General features: G+C 32.1%; 2 protein-coding genes across 6 annotated transcripts in view; both read left to right on the top strand.

Annotated features, from left to right (window-relative positions):
• The window catches only part of LOC108552092 (collagen alpha-2(IX) chain), an 11,961-nt gene extending 10,204 nt beyond the window's left edge, over positions 1 to 1,757 (top strand). The window contains exons 15-20 of the mRNA XM_017906492.1: positions 1 to 76; positions 378 to 479; positions 880 to 981; positions 1,248 to 1,415; positions 1,499 to 1,567; positions 1,639 to 1,757. Of these exons, the coding sequence (XP_017761981.1) occupies positions 1 to 76; positions 378 to 479; positions 880 to 981; positions 1,248 to 1,415; positions 1,499 to 1,567; positions 1,639 to 1,757 (636 nt within the window). The remainder of the gene's footprint in view (positions 77 to 377; positions 480 to 879; positions 982 to 1,247; positions 1,416 to 1,498; positions 1,568 to 1,638) is intronic.
• A 359-nt stretch (positions 1,758 to 2,116) lies between these two features.
• LOC108552093 (dystrobrevin beta) lies at positions 2,117 to 23,377 on the top strand. 5 transcript variants are annotated; one of them, XM_017906494.1, is made up of 17 exons: positions 2,118 to 2,619; positions 13,662 to 13,826; positions 14,869 to 15,085; positions 15,171 to 15,253; positions 15,345 to 15,496; positions 15,606 to 15,714; positions 16,365 to 16,531; positions 16,632 to 16,759; positions 16,842 to 16,940; positions 17,046 to 17,127; positions 17,531 to 17,569; positions 17,665 to 17,777; positions 18,445 to 18,610; positions 18,696 to 18,994; positions 20,669 to 20,814; positions 22,354 to 22,413; positions 22,942 to 23,377. In XM_017906494.1, exons 2-17 carry the CDS (start codon positions 13,667 to 13,669, stop codon positions 23,202 to 23,204), a joined length of 2,283 nt encoding a protein of 760 aa, XP_017761983.1. In that variant the 5' UTR covers positions 2,118 to 2,619; positions 13,662 to 13,666; the 3' UTR covers positions 23,205 to 23,377. The 5 variants fall into 5 exon arrangements, with proteins under 5 accessions (XP_017761984.1, XP_017761983.1, XP_017761982.1 ...); XM_017906493.1 differs by having other exon boundaries at positions 2,119 to 2,619; positions 17,665 to 17,783; XM_017906495.1 differs by lacking the exon at positions 17,531 to 17,569 and having other exon boundaries at positions 2,117 to 2,619; positions 17,665 to 17,783.
• The last annotated feature ends 663 nt before the right edge of the window (positions 23,378 to 24,040 follow it).

Below are 24,040 nucleotides of genomic sequence, written 5' to 3'. Positions count from 1 at the left end.
CCAGGAGTTCAAGGACCACCAGGCCGAAGTATCACTGATACAGAAATTCGAGATATATGCGCCAGTGTACTACGAGGTAGATATTTATGACTTTACCAGATGATACTATTTTGTTGAGATAAAATATTGAGATATCTATTAGTATTTTCAAAATCATTGCTATTTTATGAAAAAATCATAGAATGGTGTAATAGTATAATCGGTACCTTATTTTAAAAAGTGAAGTCAAAAGAGCATATCCTCTATGTATGTATAGAGGAAAAGTTGGAATTGCCAGCTATAGCAACGGTACCCTCACGTGACCTGACTTGTTCTTGGTACGATGTTTATGTGAAAAAGTAAAAAGATGTTCCTTTCATTGCTGCGAACATATACAGAGCAGATGACTGAGATGGCAGCACAGATGCAAGGTCCACCTGGTCCACCTGGTCGAGGCCGTCCAGGTCGTCCTGGATCACCTGGTCCACAAGGTCGTCCAGGTACACCCCCAAGAAAAGGGTTACCAATCTCATTTGCCTGCATTCGATCCCACAATTGTAGAACATGATGGTAGAAGTACTGCTATGGTTTTTTAGTGTCTTTCCATTTGTAAAATAATTTTTTCCCAGAAATCCATAGTATACAATGAATTGCCATTGCACAAGAATATCCTTAGCGTTCCTGATAGACATAGCGAAACATCACAATGATTATTGTCGTCATCGTTTAGTCATGAGTTGCTTGAAATTCCACCTTCATCCTTAGTTAGAGTCGGCATTCATCAGCGGCGTGATTCATGTACACGCACGTCCGCTCGATTAACAGTCGATCGATCGAAGATTAACAACTCACGTGGCTGTGTACGTCGATAAAGACGATGGAATCCTGCATGTGTCACAGAGAGGCTGAAAGAACTAACAGAAGGTCTACGAGGGCCACCCGGGTTGCCGGGACTGACCCGACAGGGCCGTCCCGGTCGAACCGGAACCCAGGGCATCCCAGGTACCTACTAGATAAAGTATCCTAACATCTATTCTGCCTGCATTACTTCTTTATAGCGATTAATAATCTTACATTGTATTCGTTTCATTAACCTTCACTGTATTATACTTAATTTAGTAAAGGAAATTAGAAAAAGGAAATAATATCTTCCGTTCCTGAAACAATAAATAGTCAGTACTGAATACCCATAGTAGTAAATAACTTGATAATATATTTTTAATTTCAAAATTAAAATTAAGTTTTCATAAAAAAAAACCATTTCTTAGGTGATCCAGGTCCACCCGGTTTACCTGGAGAACGTGGTTTTGTTGGATTACCAGGCCCACAAGGCCCCATAGGTCCTCAAGGTCCATCAGGTGAACGAGGCGAGAAAGGTGACAGAGGTACTGAAGGCGTTGGTGTAGAAGGTCCAATGGGTCCAAGAGGATTGCCTGGTAATACATATAAACACTTTTCTGTCATTATCACATGGTAAATTTATAATATTTTTTTTTTTTTTCGTATTTTATGTTAATAGGCCCGCCTGGCAATAATGGCGTTGGATTGCCTGGAAGGCAAGGAGAACGGGGGGAACCGGGCAGACCAGGTAAAGAGAAAAAAGTTACAAACACGTTTTTAAATTCTCCTGGTGGTATTTTTAGTTTCGTTTATCGACAGGTGTTCCTGGGATGAGGGGGCCACCTGGAGTACAAGGGTTGCCCGGATTTTGCGAACTATGCAATTATCCGAGCGCCAGTTACTTACAATATACACGTGGCAATGAAAAAGGGCCGTAAATCATAGATATTTTCAAACGAAATTAAATTTTTTAATATAAAAGAAGCAATTACTATTTCAAAAACGATGAATCTTCTGCTCAATAATAGTGATGTGTCAAATCACTGCCATATAAACACAGTACGTTTATAACGGTAATATGTATTTAAATAAAATAAGTATACGTCGTCAAAGAATGATCCATACAAACTACTATTTAATTCATAGCTCAGTATATATGATTCGAATGAAAATGTTTGTAAATGTTGTTACCAATAAATATTTTTTAAATGAAAACGAAGAAATGGGAATAATTTCCTTGACAATTACCTTAAATATGCACAAGTTCTTCGTCGCCACATGCAACTATCGCGCGCGCAATGGTCCAATTCCTTGTTCTTCCGTCTAAAGAGGTGATGGCGCCACCGACAGATACTGCCAGTTGAAATCAGTGATGGCCGCGAGGCTCGCGATGCACATTACGTCGAGATTGCGTTGAGTTTGTTTATCGTAACGTTCCCGTGTCAAAAAAGATTTCGTGACTTTCGTCGAAAGCGGGCGAACATCGTTACCTATTTACGTAAAAATTATGTTCGGATGAATCGTATTTGCTATAACAGTTCATAGAAACGACGCGATTGCTTTTCTTGACAGTTCTGTCCCGTGTTCAGAGTAGCAGTAGCCACTCGAGTGCCACGAGAAGTGTCGTTACATCGCCACTCAGGCGATTTCCTCAGAACAGCAGTCGTCCTAATGATATCGCGTATGTGATAGAACGATACGAAAGTTGTCTTCGTCGACACGGAGACGGCGACCCCACACCCGTCGGCACTTTTTTTCCTCTCACCCTTGCTGGAGACACGCGCATCGAAAGCGTCTAAGGTACGTACACCGGCAAACCAGGTTATGTGTATCGTCGTGTCTTGTAACGGCGTTTCAAACGATTTTGATTCACTGTAAGCGTACTTTTCTATACTTTCTCGTATTATCAGATAAGAACTAACGAATAGGTTATACGTAATTTTATAGTAACGAGGATATTTTGAATTCGTGTTCACTTGTCGGTACCGGGTAAAGCTGTTTGCACAGCATATCGCCGGTAAAAATATATTGTAAAATGTACAATAGAAGACAGTTTGAATGAATGATAAAACTATTTAGAATTGTTATAGGGATACGAATACCGAGTAATCGAATAATGTACAATGAAAGTGATTATGTTTAAATTTGGTTATTAAAGTTGATGTATCGATAGTACTGATACGGTTTCATGGGTGTTAAGAGCTTTGATTTTGCTGCACCTGCAAGTAGAATGTTCCCTTATTTATTTACCGTTATGGTATATTATAACGGCAACGATAAGCCCCGACAAATAAGATTAACTTCATATACGTCTAATGTAATATAACGGACACTGTCCCGGCGAGTATACATCCTATCTGGCAAAGGAAGTGTTTGTTCCCCCCTTAAACGGTGTTCCACTGACACACGTTGCTTCCTCTACTCGGCACCGGTCCAAAACATTATTCTCAGTTGATTCACCATTGTAGTGTACCATTAGTAAAAGTTATTTCATTTTCATAGTATTAAATAACACATCGCTACATAATCGTTAAAATCGATCTATAATCCGATCATGTATCGAAATCGCGTGATGTCTCCAACGATTGACATTTATCCCTGACATTGATACACGAGTACCTTTATTCAGCCTAGATGAGAAATATAGGTTACAAATTTTTACATTTCACCATCGATTATTCTTACTACCATTGCTTTATATGTGACAGTACCATACCATTATCTTGTTCCATATTCCGGATTGGGCGATACGATTAACGATTATTCGTTCAGTTTTCTCAATTGCCTTCTGGAGATCGAGATTACTTTGACAACAATCTGAATTATGAGGAATCTGAAATTGGCCGCTCCTTTTGGCTGCTCCGTTTCGCGCGTTCCTCTGTACGCACCGAAACTGTCCCACATTCCCGACCGTTCCTCTGTCTCCTCGGGCGATCTTATACACCCCCACCTGGCCCACTTATTGTATTGATTCAAACTTAGGCATCCACACGTTCCTCATTCCTTTGCAACTTCCTGCTTTACGATCTTCCTCTGACATTTCCTACTTGATCCTTCCGGCAATTTGTGCGTTACAAAGACAGTAATTCCATCAAGGGAAATGTAGTGGAGAAAATGGCAGGCTGATATAGTTGGGGACTTTCAGGTTACCTGGGAAATTCCTTCCGCTAGCGCGAGCATTGTTCTGATCTTTGTTCCACTGTTCCGTTCATCCGCTCGGCTATTTAATTTATCGTTTACACGTATATTTTTGGTATAGTAATGTTACAATTAGATTGTTCGAGATTTATAACTGATATTATTGATTTCACATATTGCTATTTGTAGTAGTATAGACTCGGGGTCGAATGCTTTTGTCATCAATAGCTTTCGTTAGACACTTTCTCTTTGTATGTTCAGCAATCGATATACTTTTTAGTTCGCGATAAATAAAAATATGACGAATGAAAAATATGTTTTATGCAATCTCAATTTGATAATATAAAAATTCTTTCCACTTATAGAATATCTTCTTTTTGTTGATAAATAAATGTAATTGCTTTGTTTATCCTTTATTTTATGAATTAGTATGTTTGTTTGTTCAATTTGATTAAAAATATTATGCTGCAATTAAATATTAATTAAATGTATTTGGAAATAACTAAATAAAAGAAGTTTAAAAATACGAAATAAATAAATAATTAAATAAGTAATAAATATAATTGAATTTTCGGTATAGATGAAAATCTACGAAAATTATCTATTCTGTACTGCATTGAACACGAAAAAATATTCGTATCAAACTAGTTCAACACAAGGTCTCGTAATAAATTATGATAATCCATTTGTGTCCTCTTGTGTACTGACATAGAACAGTTGAATTAGTCAAACCATGCGAATATATTCTCCTCAGGCATTCAAGTTACAGGCGACTATATTTACCTAAGATAAGTAAAGTCTTTATATTTTGACGATTTTGTACAACATGAAACAGAAATCACTAAAAAAATTTAATTAGGTTGACGAAAATAAACAAATTCTTGCATTTTTCAGATATTGACAATTTATAGAAGTGTTAATACGGTGGTCGCTACGGAAATATCACCCATTTGTTTCATTTATTTTTTCACAAAATTCAAAACAATACCCGACATATCAATTCTATAAATATTTATACACGTCTAACTATGAAATATAAACCTATACCATATTTTTGAATGAACGAGGAATAAAGCGAAGAAATATTTACAAGTGTATAAAATAAAGGTCCACGAAAAAAACGAATAAAGAAATACAAATACAAGATACAAAAGAATATTTGGTAAATTATTAAATACTAAAAATACTAAATAAAAGAAGCAAGGAAATATAACAAATATGGTTAAATAGAAAGCAGATATTTCTATATATATATGCGTATGAATATCTCATGTGAACGCATCGAATTTCAAAATTGGCGGCGATTTCGAAGGTGCGTTGTGCACGGTGGTTCGCTGATTACTTCGCAGAAAGATCGGGATAAGATCTCTCGTACTCTTTCTCTTTCTCTCCCTCTAACTCAGTAAATAAAATTCGCCAGAGGCGCACGCGAATATGTACTTATAGTCCGGTGACGGGGGGCTATCGTAAAATATCGATTAGCCAGTACAGAAACCTACATAGTTTTTACTGCATTTATCGCGGCCGTCTCTATATTTACCAAGCATTCCACGTGGCAATCTACTCTCTCTCTTTCGCTCTGTATATGCGCCGGTGATATTAACCAGATCAACGAAAAAGCTTTGTTCGCGATACAGAAACTAGCTTTCGGTACAAAGCTTTGCAAAACGAATCTCAACGGGATTATATAAGTTATCCTGACGAGGTTTTATCCCTCTGCTGATTCCTTGTCGATTCAGCGTTACGTTTCGTCCTATTTACCGAACGGTTTTCTACTTTGATGTATTTAAGACACTGTCGAGCATTAATCGCTATTGGGCGCGCCGATTGAATCAAATTGAATTACATAAAGCCGATTCGTGAAATTGATTGAACGCTATTGAGCATGGTCACGAAGATATTTATCGGTGTTATTTTTCGTTAAGCTTGATACCTGAATGGCGAATACTGAATAACTTTTTATGGGTGATAGTAACCGATGAGATTGAAAAATATTCAGATACAGAAGAGTAGGTTAACGTAAGAAACGTATGATATAACTTATATAATGAATTTTTTAATGTTGGATAGATATTTATGCAGAATTATCAAATTTCACAAAATTTTCATAGTGAAAGAGACTGCCTAGTTCGACTAATATCTCTTAATATCTGTAATAGAATCTCTTGTTTGCCGAACGATTATTCTAAAGATTAGCTAATTCTTTCAGTGAATGAATTTTTGTTTCCATAAATTTAATATTCAAAATGGGCACCGTCTAAAAATGTAATTCTGAATGTTGTATTTGTTTAAGTATACATAATAGCCTTTTACAAACATTGGATTTCGGGGAAAAAGAGCCTGTCGTGAGCTTATATTGTCCTCGATTAGTAGGTCGTTTGGCAAACAAAGGACTTGACCTCGAATTCTGGCCTAGAACTTTCGTAAATTTTTTATTTTCCTAAAATTCTTGTTTCGTTTTCTATGATACAAGACGTATTACTTCTCTCATTTAAATATCCTTTATATTTCTCAATTTCTCAAACTTCCTTGTTGTAGACAATATCAAACAAATTAAAAATTAATTTTCCTCAATTTGACTCACCAAATTAGCCTGCTTTCTTAAGAAGTAACTCAACACATTATTCAATCGACAATCTTTATCTAATCTATTAGAATTTTCCTAATCCAAATTCAACCTTCTCCGAATATTACTATTTTTAATTGTCTGACCTTTACAGGGTTAATTACTTCTCTATTATCGACCGTTTCTAAACGACACATCAGTATACCCTAAAAATTTGTATTCACAGAATATAGAACGTACAATCACATCCATTGTATAACTCCACGTTGGAAAAATCGATACTCTTCGGTTTTTAGAACTGACGAAGATATTATTATCGCGACGTTGCTAGTAACCTGATGCCATAGTCAATCGAGCAGAACGTAGAATCGATATATACACACACGTAAGGAAAACGTTCGAAAGAAAAGGAAAAAAAGAAAATGATGGAAAAAAGAGAGGAGTTTCAACGTGTATATACCGGTTATTGGAGTATACGAGGTGGCCGAAGTCCGGAAAGCAGTTACGAAGTTCATTGCGCCACGTAATTAAAGCGCGAAGTGGTGAACAATGCGAGAACCGTCGATGCCGGTTCGCCCTTCAAACAAAACCTCTTCACCTCGCGCCGTTTGCGTAACAGACTTTAATGACTGTGAACGAAGCTCACCGGAGGAATCGTATCTTCATTCATTTCCAATAATCAGCAAAGAGCTAATAGAAATCTGCTGATGCTCTGATGTTCCTTGGTTTAGAGTAATGACTTCAAAAGAATAGGTATTTTCATTCGTTCTTGAGAAATATTCGTTTGACTAATCGTTAAAAGGTTGTTGTAAGTAGGAGATTCATGATCTATAATGAGTTAAAGATTGGTTAGGAAGAATAATGAGTTAATGAACAATGAACTAATAGACAGTATTCTATTATGCTATAAATAATTAGAAAGACAAAGTATTAAATGAAGTTGTCGATGTACCTCTGATCCTTCGATTTCGATGATTCTTGTTGTCCCAAATATTTCTAGATTCCAAAAAATGTTCTAACTTTTCTAATAATTTTTATAATCTTGTAGAAATGAATATCTTAGTGATTTAAATAAAATCCTTTTCAAATATCGTTGATTGTTGTTTGCTGAAAATTAAAGATAAGAACAATATAATAAAAATGAAAATAAAGAATATTCGAACGTATATCGACGATCTGGAGGGACTTGTTGAAGAAAATGTCGAATCTTCAGGGCATTGTGTTCACAGGCTATTCATTTCAATTATTAGTGGTAAAAAAGCCAATAAGATCGAGTGCCTATACTCGAAGCGATACTCACGTTTTCGAGGAATCGTCGAGGAGCTATTTTCGTAGCTCGCCGAGAAACGCCGTTTGTTTTGTTGGTTCTCTAAAGCACGATTGTGTACTCGAGTGTATTCAAGTATATATTCGCGATCCACGGCGAATCGTTGGAGAAAACACCGAATTCCCGTTTCGTTCGAATTTAGTATATTTCTTTGGATGATTTGAAACACTTGGATAAACTGTCCCGTTTTGCTTTTTCAAGTTTAGAAGTGGTTTGAATGTCATCCTCGAAATCTGAAAACAAATTTAACAATTTAATTAGTATTTATTAATTTGACATAATTTTTTATTTAAATGGATAATTTCATGCTTGGAATGTTTTATTGTACGATAAATAGGAAATAATCGTTGTTTAGAGTTTCAGGAACAATGACTTAAGTAAATATCTCGAGTTATCGCGTTAAATTGAATATTGACTGGCGATGCCTTTAAGGAAAAAATAACTTTTGTTTTCGTTATTATCTAAAATGTGAGTGTTGAAATGTAATAAAAATATCTCTTCAATTGAATGTTCGTATCATTGAAAAGTATTTTTCTTCTTGTAACAAAGAATAACAGTTGTGCGACATTTCGTGTATTTTTAGCTTTGTAAAGTAGTCATTACTCGTAAGAACACATACCAGACTGAGGAATTTTAACGAGCAAAGATAAGAATTAAATTGCGTTGAACTTAAGTGAATAGTACACTTGTTACAGTTAAATAAAGTTTTGAATAATGTTTCACGTTCAATGTCGAAGGGAATATAAATTTTAGTTTATAAAATTAACAGTAAGTGATCATGACGAAATAACGTATACTTGTGAATTAAAAGTTATGAGTACTGATATATTTTTGTTGTACGACAATTGCGTTACGCAATTACGCAATTAACGGAGCCTATTTTATACTTGGTTGTTAAACACTTTTAATTTTCTGCGAGACATTTAGCATTGAACGAATTAAAGAGTACCTCAGAATAACAGAACGTTGATTTGATAAATTGGTTGCAGTGTAATGACATATTAATCTGTAGCGAGATACATCGAATTAAGTTTTAACGCAGAATTTACATATGTCTTCTATGTATCTTCTAAATCAAAAAAATATATGAAATATATTAGATTGATTTGTAAAAGTTTAATTTTTACAGATTATACAATAAGATAATTTTCTAACAAGGAACGTGACGTTAAAAAAACAAAAATAGCAAGTTTCTAATTACAATTATATTAGTGATATTCTATTTAAATATTTAAATTATTAGTTAGTTGGATATTACTTAAAACATCGGTAAAGGAATCTTTTATAAATAATGCAAATAAATGATGCACGCTGGAATATAATATGTAACTACATTAGAACTAGGCATAACTGTATTACAATCAAAGCAAGATAGAAGTTTACTTCGATCCGATTACCTCAGGCTCTACGATAATAACCTAATAGAAATTTTCATGTGATCGCCATAGTTTGCCAAAGTAACTTGTAGAACGTGCAGTAACTAGACCATGAACAGTCTATCATAACTAGGTTGCATATACGTAAAACAAAAATGATATATCAGTAGTCAATAACTCAATATCAAAATCAATCTAATATCTTAAAGTCAAAAATGATATCGATACCCATATAGGTAATTTCTTAAAAACTCATATTGTATCATTAATGATATGTAATTCATGTAAAACTACGAATGTTTTGATTATAATTAGATAATGATCTAAAATAATCAGTCTTAATTAATATAAAAGGAAGATAAGCTATTCAATTAAAATGTGTACCGGGTCTTTTAAATCTTTCTAATCATCGCTTTTATCTGATATTATAGTGATATAGAAACAGATAAAATGATTAACGCGATTTTCTCTGGTGTAAAGATTCTACTACAAGTATTAATTTACTACCTTATCGACCGTTACATAACCGGTTCACGCACTATACGCACAACTTTCATGCGCTTTTAGAACCCCATGTTTATTGGCTATTTCGAAGAACGTTCGTTTTTCTTTATGGTACCTTTCTATCGCGAGTTTCCTGAACGCGTTTGCATTGGTGCAACTGATGAACTTTAGCGATGATTCGCCTTCGGGCGAATGCGAACACAATGCACAGGAACGAAGTTTTGCAATGACAGAAAGCGGGCCATCACGATGGCACGATTTTGTTACTTCGGGTGGCAAACAAACGGCGATTGTTACGATTTATTCTCCTTTCGTGGTCGCATGCTGCGTAACAAGATCGAAGATAAACATGTTTTAATCGATCCTGTATCGATAATCGATTCCCTGAAAACGTGTATCTCTTTTTTATTTGCCTTTTGCTACTAGATAGTGAGTATAAAAAATGTCCTACTTTATTGAAAATTGCTAGAATCTAATCTAGAAATAATTGAGATTAATGATATAATCCTTGAAGAGGAATGTACCTGTACTTTCATTTGTGTTTTTTGTATTAAATATTATATTGAAAATTATTTACCAAGTTACAAAGTCCTTGTATTGTTATTTGTCCATGTATTTATAGTTGTTCTCAACAATTGAGTTCCTAAATATGATAATTATATCAAATATAGGTTTTGATTTATATACTTCATATTGAGAGTTATATTCTAAAGGTACCAGAGTATTGCCTTACAGCTTGTTCTTTAAAATAAAATTTCAAAATCCTTAGGTATCGTTCAAAGATATGAAATATCCTGAGGTGTATAGTTCAACTGCATCGGAAATTCCAGTGTGCTGCAAGTAATAGTTCGATCGTTTTTGAAACGTGTAATTTTATTGCGAGTATAATTTATGAATACTTCACCCCACAGATCATTGTAAAATACAGTCGAAGGAACGTTTAAATCGTAATTACTCCTTACTGAGCAGAAATTAAATTATTGTGTTCCAACTTGCAGACTATTGAAAAAATATACGCTATGATAATTTCATGTAATATACATATTATATTACTTATACAAAATACACGTATAATGCGTGCTTCATTAGAAAATTTTGTTCATTTAAAATATATTCATGTTTTAGTTAAGTAGACTGCAACTTTTAGTTACATGTAACAAACAAATTCAAAGATGTTTCCGGATCGTATTTCGCTAGAGTCGCGAATTTACCGAGAGAATAATCCGTTAAAATACGCGGCGGTAGAAACTGCCGGAGACATCAATCTCCCGGAGCATAGCAATGTCCGAACCTTTTTTCCCTCCCTTGTTCTTTCACTCGATTTCCCTTCCTCTCGGCACTTTTCATTCTAAATGCACCTGTCTCCGTTCCATTTTGTCGGACAACAGTCGATGAGTCATTCCTCTTATTGATTTCCCGTATCGTTTCTCTGAGGAATCGTTCTCAGGGGTAATGCGGTAAAAATTATTGATAGTCACGAGACAGAGAACCAAAAATAAGGAAGTAACAGAGTTCGAACAACTCCATGGAATTTGTTTCGTGTAATGTCACACGGCTCCGCTCGATCGAAGCTCCATCATGCGGAATACTTAATGAACTGAATTGAAAATGATCCTTTACCATTGGTATATCTTTCTTAACTTCAATCATGTCATAATCCTCGATTGTGATTTTCTAGAAAGATGTTAATTGCTTTGATTCGCCGACTGCTTCTGGTTATTTCTGCAGTGATTCAATTTTTTCAAACAGTATCTCCCATGAATTATGAAGTAGTTGTCGAGTGGTTTCCACGTTCCATTAAGTTAACGACCAACCAGCTCTTGTTGTTTCGCAGGGTGTATTGCCGATAAAAGTAATTGTCGTCCTCGTCGGGAGTCTCGTTTCCATGATTTCTTTGTTACCTATTCGAAACTGATAGGTCGCGGTCGATTGTTGACGATTCGAACGAATGGTCGGAGGTTTTAAATTGAAGTATTGACTCAGAGAAGTTATTGGATCGACACTAAAATGCGGGAATTTGCGATATGAACGAACGTAGCGACGAGTCGATGGGAAATTGAGTAGCTTGGTTGTTGAATATTATTTTATTTTATTATTTTAAAAGGAAAGTAAAACTCTATTTCAATATAGGATTATTGATTAAAGAGTTTATTATATATCCATAAATTAAATTAAAACGTGAAAGGAGGTTAATACGTTTCTAGATTTAATATTTTTTAATTAAATCACTATTTTTTAAATAAATACTTACTGATAATTAAATATATTACAAATTACAGAGCATTTCTTTACAGATTATTTTGTGCTTAAAAAATAAGTAAATGAATATCATCTTTTTCAAATATTTTTCAAGTTAATTTATCAAAACTATAAAAATTACCGTTTTTGAGTTCAAGGTGTTCATGGATTGCTATAGTTTCGACGCAATTCTCAATCTTAATAGCAGCAAATTAATCCCGCGATGCTTGGTTCATCAGAATAGACTGAAATTAATCAACAACACAATGAAGCACGCCGTGGCAAATAGTGCTCGTGCATTCTATGAATGTCTCGAATGCTCTTGGAACCCTTGAGAATGTTCACTGTAGGCGCAATAACCAACGAAGAAATCTAGCTTTTATTGATTGCTCTGACATTTAGATAACTTACTAAAAGGCTACCTTGAGTTTCACGTAGGTAGTTAATTGTCTACGAATAAATTTCACCGTATACATTGCATTACGAAGTAAGATGGTCCTTAGAACTTCTTCAGTGTCTACAAATAAGGATTAAACTTGCTAATTTTGTAGTATTTATTCATGTAAAAGCAGCATAAGGTTCTTTTCATGTCATTTTCTAATTTAACGACTAAATTTGCAAGAACATAAAGTCTTGAATAAGTCAATGTTTAAAAGATTAATACAATGTAATATTTTATGATTTACATATAATATTTGAAGGAATTAATACATTATTTTTTATTCTTTTATTTAAGTTATTTACTTTCTCTTTTTTGCAGTTGTACATCAATGAAGATGATTAAATTTATATTTAAAAGTTTATCTATCTCAAATATAAATGCACGATAATAATTTATTAACTTTTAATAATTTAAAAATATTCTATATTTGAGATTTCATCTTTAATTAAAAATAGCGGCCTTCGCCTGCTTTAAAGATCTGTTTCTCCACGAAAGATCTACAGATTAAATTATCTGTCATAAAATATTTAAATGCAATTCTCGCCTGAGCTATAGAAGAAAATTTTCCTAATTTACGCAAATGAATACATTGTACGAATGTATGGAAATTTATTTCCCTGAAAATGTTTTTGTTTCAATCATTACCTCATTACATTGCTATTTGTTTCCCAACAATTCACTTTACCTATACATTTCCAAGCGCTATTGAAGGATATAAAACGAAATTATTTTCACCAACTTTTGCAATTATGGATAATTTGCATAGTCGTAATGTTACAAAATATTTTGCAGACACGCTATATTTCACATATGGTATTCTTATTTCTTCATCACTAATTAGCATAACTTTCTAATTTCTTATAATATAACTACAGAATTTTATTTTATTTTTTCTTTAGATATTCCTACTTTAGAAATTTCGCAAAAGCGACATAAATTCTGAGTATAGGAAGTTCAACAAGCAAGTTTTTATAATTATGAGTCAAGTTAACAAATGTTGATGACTAATCGACAAGTGACCTTCGTTTCACGTGTAACTTGCTTCTTGCGTGCACGAGCTATGCGTGTAAACTAGGCTCACAGTGATTTCGAAAATCTTATGAAAGAAGATTCTAATATCAGTTGCATCTAATTTCGCAAGTAGTAAATAACATTACTCGAAAATATATCTCTACTATTTAACTGTATTGTAATTATTATTGGAAAATTTTATTAGACTTAATTTTAACTTAGTTTTATTATGTAATACAGATAAAATGGCGGAGGATGGTGCAGGAGGGTCAGGAAATAGCAGCAGCGGGGAGGCAAGTCGGTTACAACTGCTGCAAGAAATGCAGCAGCAAAATTTTGATAGCATTCGATTTGCATCATACCGTACTGCGTGCAAATTGAGATTCATCCAAAAAAAAGTTCATCGTGAGTATGAAAAATGTAATATAGTAACAACAGAAAATAGCTTCACGAGATTTTGTATAAATTATCTTAGATCCAAATTCTAAATTAAATATCTTTTAAAAATATGGTATGTTCTATCATAGCTGTAGGAAATATTGACCAGATTGAATTACTGTTGGAAAGTTGGAATTATTGAGTTCAAACGATAGTAAGGAATCTCTCTTCAAATATAATTTATTTAACACTAGAAATCCTTTAGTATTACTGATCCCTATTCTGGGAAGATTTAAGTCCCATGGGGTACTTGATCCTAGAGAGCACTTAGCTCCATGGGCCATTTGATGCCAAGAAGTGTTTAGTACCGTGCTCTATTTGTCACTATGAAGCAAGCGACTTTAGGATAGATTGTGAAGTCTTAGCGTCTCCAAGTGATCTGAAGTTTAAAAACCTCTCGAGATTCTGCGAATCTTTACCCTGGAGCCTTCAGAGACTCTTAGAGTATGGGCCATCCAGGGACTATGGACCCCTCCACCTTTGAAATCCTGGAGTAAACGACTTCCAGATGTCAAGTGGTACATGAAGCTGAGCCCCTAGTGTCAAATGGTTCATAATACGAAGGATTTCATGGTGTCAAGTGGTCCAAAGAACCAAGGACTTTCTGGTACCAAATGTGGTCATGTATATACTCCTATAGTCGAAATAATCCGTAATGTATATTGTAGACTACTACTGTAATGCAATCTGTACTTATTTTTGCGAATATGTTTTTAATATGATACTTGTGAGGTAGAATGATGTACGGAGTGTTTTGTATTATATTCCGTATATCTGTTTGCTTGTATATCGATGTAAATTGTATTAAGAAACTCTGCGTGGTACCGAATATTTTCAATATTTACGTTCTGTTACGTCATAAATATGCTTGAATGCTTTACATTTCTTTTGCACATTCAAATGTCAGATTCTTTCACGCCTTGTGCTATGACTGATTCGAAATCATTGGTAATATTTATCAATTTATCCAAACATTTTTCATATATTAGACATTTTCCATTGTGTACAGTACACAACGTGGACATATGGAACGTAATCGAAGCATTTCGGGAAAATGGTTTAAACACATTGGAACCATCGAGTACGTTGGGAGTTTCGAGGCTGGAAACTTTACTGTCTTCCTTATTTCATGCCCTTAATAAACGAGTGCCTGTTTCGCAACAAGCCAAAGTCGATGCTACAACCGCTCTGTTGATGAACTGGTTACTTGCAGCCTATACTACAGGGTACACATAGATACTGAATTTTAAATAAATTATAGCCAAATTGTAGTTGTTTAGAAAACTAAAAAAAAAACAACATTTTTCATAGGGAAAACAATAAAATATCCGTTTTCTCGGTGAAAGTAGCGCTGGCTACGTTATGTGCTGGAAAACTCATGGACAAATTTCGATGTAAGTTATTTTTCGGCCTTTACTATTTTTTATTTAGCAAACTAGTTGTAAATACAAATAATTTAATTAATTTAAACTACTTGTCGAGCAGATATATATTCGCAAATATCGGATAGCAATGGTCACATGATACACTGGAGATTCTCTGAGTATTTAAAGGAAGTTCTAGCGTTAACGGCTGCGGTTTATGAATCGCCATCATTTGGATACTCTGAGGGTCTCGCCAATTCAATATTTCCTCAAGTAAGTTCGTTAAAATGAACTTTTGTCCATATGCTCGGTAATTGGAAAATTTCTTTGAACATAATGCAACTCGGAAATGAGTATCGTTGGGTGTCACACCGTGTTTCAGAATTCAAAAGTCACGGTTAACGATTTTTTGGATACGCTTATGTCTGATCCAGGACCACACTGTTTAATATGGCTTCCATTATATCATAGAATGGCTGCTGTTGAAACAGGTAATTTTCCAAATTTTAAATTACTGCTGAATTAAAGAATTCCATAACGTAATAAAATTATATAATTAGTGGATTTTGTGTTTCAAAACGCAATCAAATATTAACATCGAGACTATAGTCTATGAAAATCATTCCAAGAAGAAATATCGTTTTTAGGTGATAATTTTGAGTGAATAAAAATTTGATTTAGTAAACACTTGAAAAAATAATTATTAAAATAATTTATGTCAAATTAGATTCATTTTTAATTAAAAATGAATGTAAAATAATGTATATAATAATGTAGAATGCTTCCATAGAGACAACCTTGAGTTCTTTCACTTTCATGAACATCTCTTGGAATCAAGTTTATCTGCCTGATGATCATGTGTTTTAAGTAATCCTAGACGAATTATCATATTCCATCTTCCCGTGGAGAATATTTCAACTACGAATACAAATTTAAAAAAAAAGAAATATATATATATTTCTTTCCTTTTCCTGAACAAATTTCTTCTTGAAAATATTTTATATTATATAAGATTGAAAGACTTTCACTGGATATTGTTTAATTTTTATATAAAGGAATATAATGGTTTAATTATTTTAAACGATTTACTATCGAAGATGTAAACTGTAACTGAATTATTCTATCATGTGCGATCTTTCAGTGGCCCATCCTGTCATGTGTGACGCGTGTCATAAAGAGAACTTCACCGGCTTCCGATACAGATGTCAGAAATGCCACTCATACCAGCTCTGCCAAGACTGTTTTTGGCGTGGTAAAGTTTCTGGGACACATAATAATGATCACGAAACGAGGGAGTACAGTAGTTTTGTACGTGTTGAACAGAACTTCCAAAGTTTCAAACTTTTCCATGAATAAATAGTAATGTGTATTTTTTACATGACACTAATTTCCTCTGTTTGTTCTATAGAAATCGCCAAGTAAACAAATTGGACATTCCTTACGGAAAAGCTTTAGATGCGTACCTGAGAAGGGAAAGAATAGTTTGCCAAGATTTCCTGATCAACCCGAGAAGACGTTAGATTTGTCACACATAGTGTGAGTGGCTATCATACTCGATATGTATAACCGTCAACGTGAACGCGATTCTTCAATCCAAAATAAATTCCCTGCATTGCAGCCCACCATCACCTTTACCATCTCACAACGGTTTTCCAGATCCAGGTTTTATGGCTCCTTTTGATTCTGGATCGCTGGATAGCCGTTCTACTTTAAGGAGGTAAGCGTAAAACAAATCGAAATTGCACAGCTTATATATACTAAATGTGCACGTAACGAGTCACTATTTTATTTATTTTTTTTTTTTTATTCATACATTATACAGTATGGATAGTTCAAGACTGGACGATGAACATAAATTAATAGCACGATACGCACAAAGGTTGGCTCAGGAAGCTAGGACTATGGTAAGATATCTTATTTATTCTAGAATACTAACATTTAATATTCATTGTTTATTTTTCTCTACGACTGTTTGGGTATATATTCAATATTTTGTTTTAATGCTATAACAATTATATAATTTCATATTGCTTACATATAAAACTATAAGTATGATTACTAATAAATTTAAAATTATTCGAAAAATTAGTTTTTAAGTTATTCTAACAAATATCAAAATCTCTTACGTAAAATTTGTGAGAATATCAGAAATAATGTAGTTTAATGTAGCTTAATGTAATTTAATAATAAATGCATGAAACTTTATGCGAAATCCTTGGTCGACAATACATTAAGGCAATAAATGTAATTAAATATTCAGCTGAATCGTGATATTGTGTGACTAATTTTAATTTCGTAACTACACAGCCTCGTGCCACATCCAGAATGTCGCAAGCTGACCAAGCAGTAAGTACGCGATATTTTAATTGTCACTCATAATATTTTCAAATAAAATTCATTCCTTTGACAAATAATTTGAAAGCACGATTTTTATGTTACAGGGTAGGGCACCATCTGACGCCAATTTGTCATCATTAGATGCCTCAAGAGCACAACGCGAACTTATATCGCAGTTAGAAGCAAAAAACAAGGAAATAATGCGCGAGATTGCAAGGTTAAGGTATACCTGTGTCGTTTATTTCCTTTATATCAAGCCTAAACCTCGAGATCATCCTGTCGAACCATCCTAGGATCATGCATGTTAAAAATACATTCTGTTTCGCTTCTGTCACTTTGGTTGCATAGAATGTATATATTAGTGCTGAAGGCATCACAACAATAAATACTAACAAATACAATTTTCCCTTCCTGTATGCAATTACATTCATATTTCGTTTATATAACTTCACCAATAACTTAGAATTGGAAAGTGTTAAATCTAAAATAATAAACTAACATCGGTAATCTCCTGCTTGTGACTGACATCTTTTTGCACTAGTTTCTTAAGAATTTCAGATCATTTGAAACGTTTCTTCCTGTGTTTTATTTTAGTTTTTCTTAGTTTTCGATATGTATCCATTATTCGTAAATTTAGAGTAATTAAATAAATCTATTTTGTATAAAGATTATATAATAAAATTAATATTAAATTATTTTAGTTCAATATCAATTTAATTTTTGAAACTAATAGACTCACTAGATTCACACACACACCACATTTATAAGATGTTCTTGCTTCAGCTTGTAGCTAGTAAAATGGAATATTTGAAAAACTTAAAAGGATATTCCAGTTTTTGTTTTCATACTAATATTTATCGTATTAACATTGTATTTAACTACAGGAGACAACAAGAGATAGAAGCAGCTGGTTTAGAAAATCCGGCATTGATGTCAGAACTAAGAGCTTTGAGACAAAGAAAAGATGAATTAGAAACTCACTTAGCAACATTACAAGATTCTAGAAGACAATTAATGGTCCAGCTAGAAGGTTTAATGAAAATGTTAAAGGTATTATTTTAAGAAAAAATGGCTAATTTCTGTTTGTTTTAATTTCAATTCATGATCTAATAGTTAGATATTTTTATTATCATAGAATCATCAGGCATCTCCAAGATCAACGCCCAATAGTTCGCCGCGAAGTACAAAATCACCACCTTTACCGCCCGGTGCAGTACCAAGTAGTAGATCAGCTCCACCAACACCAGGTGGTCCACTTTCTACAACACCACAACAACAACAACAGCAACAGTCGCAAAGTCAACAACAAATGTCTCAAAGCTATCAGAGTCCTGTTCCACCGACATCAGTGGCGAGTGTAACCAATAATACCATGCTGGGAACGATACAAAATCCTATTCCAGATAACTTATCATGTGTTGGAGGTGACGTAAGGTAGGCGGGCATATGAAAAATCTCTGTTAAAAATCAATAAAAAAATAGTCAAAGATGAAAAGACATGAAGCAGCAAACGAAAAATGAAAATTACAATCTTTGTATAAAACGCTGTTTTATTACATTGTTAAATGATTTATTAATCTTGAATTTAATTAAAAATTATATTTGAAGAAATATTCAGAAATATATTGACAAAATTTAAATACGTATAATATTTGTAAAAACAAGAAAACATTCGTTTCCTGTTTTTATTAATATTTTCTACTATCATTTCGTGTTGATATATTTGTGAGATTTTTATGTAAGAATTATTTGTACAAAGATTTTTAACGTATTTAGATATTAAAAGAAATTACTTTTATACAAAGTAACAAAATTTTATATATTATCAACATTTACTGTGCACTCCACGCCATATTGAAAACAGTCATTATTACTTAATTTTGTTAAGTAATAAGAAATTATGTTTAAGCTATATGAAGAAATCAGTCATATTTTACAAGTATATTTATAAATTTAAAAAATAACTGTTGGTTACATTTATTTTTATAATATATACATTTATTTAAAATTGATTTCTTCTAAATACACAGTGCTAGTTATAATAAAATTGTAGCTGCACCCTATAAAAAGAATTCGCACAGTAATTCTATCTTTAATTGTTGCATGTGAATATTAATGAGAATATATTTTTTATCAACTAGTAACAAGAATATGATTGGTACTAGTTGAGTAATTGATGATTTTTATATTTTAAAACATTCCTACATTGATCATATTGCGAATTCTGATTGGAGTTTTTGTTGAAAAAGTTATTATATTTATAAGTCGCTGCTTTTTGCTATTTTGTGACGCTTTTAAGCTCGATTGATTTTTTACGGTTTTATGTTATTGATTATATCTTAATTTTCCTCTATTGCATTTAATTTGTGAAATATTGCACGCATGTGTATTATATAGAAAGATACAACTGACATTAATGTACCTTAAAGAGCATGTTGAAATGTTTTATTACTTTACTATATTAGAAAAACTTTGTTATACTTTCCTTTATATAGAATTGTACAATTATTACCTATATTATTTTTTTTAATAAATTAAAGTAGTTTATATGTATTAAGTACGTCCTATTCTTAGTTGCATATATTCTTTCACCTATCTTTTAAAATAATGTTATGAAATTTACAAAATATATGTACTTAATTATATTTAATATATATATATATATATTTCGAATAATATTTAACATTTCATCAAAGTATCAACTATATATTTCGAAAATTTTAACAGAATATTATAGTATAAATATTATAAATTAGGTATAAATATTTGGAATTTGAAAAACTAATGTGTAAAGATTAAAATTACTAAACACGAGACCAATAATATACTATAAAAAAATTTCAATAAACAAAATTATATTATACAACAAAAATTTTGTTCATGAAATTTTTGTAACTGCTTTATTTTAGTATTGCATGTATATGCTAGCATAATATTAATTTGAAATATGCAAATATTTCGATATTTGATCATTTGATTTCAATGTAATGACACGTGGAAATTTTCAATCCTAGATGCTTGTACAGTAAGCATGGCATGTCACAATCTTGACTTAGTTTTTATTTGGAAGTCGCTTTATGCAAAGAAAATAGAGATTTTCGATGTCAGGTCTGCGTTCAGGACAAACAGCTTGCCAGGAAGTGGTTCCAGCAGTGCGAATAATAGCTTGGGCCGATCCTTACGAAATGACTTATTGGTAGCTGCTGACAGTGTTACTAATGCCATGTCAACACTCGTGCGGGAATTGAATTCGGGTATGTTGTATTATAAATTTTAACATACTTTGCATCAGAAATGAATGCAAAATACTTTGGTAGTTCAAAGTGGCACAAAAACTTGTATTTAGCTATCATTTTTATCATAGGCCTTCAATAATTGTATATTTGGATTAGGTGTAAGGTATAGAAATCATTATCCCTTAAAATTAAAAAGTTATAGCCAATTTAAAAAGGTAACAATTAATATCTGATAAGTTTAAAATTAATGCATTGTTACCTAAATTCATTAATAGAAGGGAATTTGTAAGTAGCTTAAATAAGTGAAATATTAAAAAATAATTACTAATGTGTATATTTCTGTTTCATTTGTAATATTTTGAGTAATTAATTGATTATAGAAAAAAATTAAGGCAATATATAATGACATATTTTAAGTAAATGTTTTTCATACATATTATACATATTTTCATACTGTTGTTCATATTAGTGTAAACAGGCATGTTTGGCAGTATTTTTCTTCTATCACATCATTAGATTTTATAGCATGTAATAATGCATTTCCCTGCCCATTTTTAGTAAAAAAGTTTTATAAACTTATAATGGAACTAAAGCGCAAATACAAGGTAAATTTCACTATTCATACATAATCATGTATACATATTAACAAAATATAAATCAAACTATACTCAATTTTTTTCTATTCTTTAGAACACAATTTTGACATGTATCTATACATAAACAAAAAAAAAATAATTACATATTCATATTTAATCCTTATAAGAGCAAAAAAATAATATATGATTTTTTTTATATATTAAATATGAATATTATATTGTTAAAATAGTTTTAAAAGACTATTTTATGTCAATTGGCAAATTTACAAGACAGATAGAACATTTTATTTTATTTATATTTAAATATATTACTGATAATTTTTTGTTTGTTTCAAAAATTCAATATATATATTATATTACTTTTTTATACTATTTTATGCAAGTACTAATATAATATATATATGGTATAATTTTATATATTACCCAGAGTAAACAACATTTACAAATGTAAATATTTAGTTTCTGCCTCTCTTTACACAATTTGCCTGTTGTAATTCTTATTTTCTCTTACTTAGTATAGACTTAGCAAACTTTAGTCTAGAAATAGCACAGACTACACTACACGTGAAACAGCAAATGCTCATTTTAAGATAATTTATAATTCTATTAATGATTTAGAAATTATCTGAACAGAAATTGCAATTAAATGAAGACTATACAATTTTTTTCCTACATTTGGTACAAAAAAAAACTTTTTAATTTTCCATTGACATTTTGAAATTTATTCTAAGTTTTTTAATCTTAAATACTGTAAGATCTGTAAAGTAAAGAATATATTTACGAAATATAACTATTACCAATAATTAACATTAAAATTAAAATTTGTAAATTTCTATGAAATATTCCATTTGTATTCATATATCGGCGAAAAAATAGATATTCCCATATACAAATGACACTTTAGACGTGTTGTGGAATGTGTGTGATGCACCCCCTGTGAATGTATCCTGGTGCCTTGCAGACTCAGACCAGGAGGATCATTCTCACAACTCTGGCCGAATTAACATCAGAAAGCCGCTAGGTAAGAGTTTGTTAAAATCTCGATCATTCTTGTACTTTTATACATTTTCACAAGCATTTGCAAAACATTATATCACATGCTTCTTTTTGCATAAATATAGTTACTATATTAAGTAAACATTTTTGGCAAACGTATTTGTTATTTCAGAAAGTAAAACATTAATACTATAATTACAAACATCTGGTATACTTTTGTACTAATTAAAAACAATATTTTCTTTAGAGGTAATTGATTGGCTGTTGCTCCATTCTCACTCAGTTATATATTTGTAATATATATCCCCATTTATAAATTCATAGATAGACATTTAATTTCATATCAATTATAGTAAATAGTATTGATATTACAAACATAGATAAATATTTTATTTTAGTAGATATGCAACATTGATTTTATATGAATTAGCATTCTTTTTTTATGCAAAAGTCAAAGGATAAAATGTTAAAATTAATTTGCGTGTAACAAATGCATTTATAGTTTTTGAATATCTGAAACTATATAATTTGTAAATTATTTCCTTATCTTCAGATTTCGAGGCCGGCGAGGATGGCGATGATAGCAGCGGTGGTGGAAATTCGTGGCGAGAGGAATTACAACGACGTTATTTGCAGGAAAATGATTTTTTGGCTGAACTGCGTGCACGTAATGTTAACATTTCACAAACACCATCTGCTACACCATCCAGTGAACAAGAACAAGAAAGAGGTGAAAGGGAAGAAGCAGATGGAGAAAAGGAGGATGAAAATGAATCCAACTGGATAGAACCAGCAAAAAAATGGGTCAATCGATAAGTTTGTAACATGACATTTACATGTATTCTAACGGCTTAGAAACTGCTACCAAATGAAACGCAAATAAGTTATTGTAGCTCCACAGGTTACTTATGATGGGCATATATCTGGGTGTTAGTGTGAAATATAATTAGTATGACATTAGATTTCGGACAGTATTTAAAAATCTTACATTCTCGAACCAGTACTTTTAATCAAAAGCATTGTCAGTTTAGCAAATGGAGATCATAAGATATCTCAATGCAAATTTTAACAAACACATAAAATTGAATAATATATACTTATAGAAGAAAAAAGCAATCTTCTTTGGTATTTGTTATTTCTCTTTAACATATTTCATGAAATACAGAATTATATTGTTTTCTTTCTGTTATTGAAATATCATTTCTGTTAGCTTTATATATTTTAAATATTTATATTAATATTTATAATTTTTTGAATTATGAATTTTTGTATATATATTTTGTTCAGTTTCCTTCTGTAACTGTAATTAAACACATTAAATATGATGCTGCAAAATAATTGAAGTCAAAGAACATAATTTGCAGTGTTTATGGGCCTAATGGTATAAAAGCTGATCTTTAAGTCAGGCTAAGCATAAGAAACAAACTTTTGTCGTTTATATATTTATTAATTCTGCATATGAGACATTACACTTACACAACTTTGTCAAGAAAATTTGAAAAAGCATTAACTTAAACCTGGGTGCTCAATATGAAATGACATTTAGTCTATTGTGTGTAGGTGTTAAAATGGAAGAAATTTTTGCACAGGTCTCTTTGACCAACTTTGTACAAGGAGGTAAGTAGATATAATTAAAGAACTATTTTAAAATC

This window comes from Eufriesea mexicana, unplaced genomic scaffold (genome assembly GCF_001483705.2).
Source record: "Eufriesea mexicana isolate 0111107269 unplaced genomic scaffold, ASM148370v2 scaffold5473, whole genome shotgun sequence".
In the NCBI taxonomy this organism is placed as follows: domain Eukaryota; kingdom Metazoa; phylum Arthropoda; class Insecta; order Hymenoptera; family Apidae; genus Eufriesea; species Eufriesea mexicana.
The sequence above is the reverse complement of the archived record's forward strand: the minus strand, read 5'-3'. Positions and strand labels throughout refer to the sequence as shown.

What these genes read in the sequence shown, in the direction of transcription:
- LOC108552093 (XM_017906493.1), top strand. Translation starts at nt 13,667, where the DNA reads ATGGCGGAGGATGGTGCAGGAGGGTCAGGAAATAGCAGCAGCGGGGAG. An exon ending in CGAGGGAGTACAGTAGTTTT is followed by an intron (nt 16,532 to 16,631) that starts GTACGTGTTGAA and finishes TTTGTTCTATAG; the next exon opens with AAATCGCCAAGTAAACAAAT. An exon ending in GTTTAATGAAAATGTTAAAG is followed by an intron (nt 18,611 to 18,695) that starts GTATTATTTTAA and finishes TTATTATCATAG; the next exon opens with AATCATCAGGCATCTCCAAG.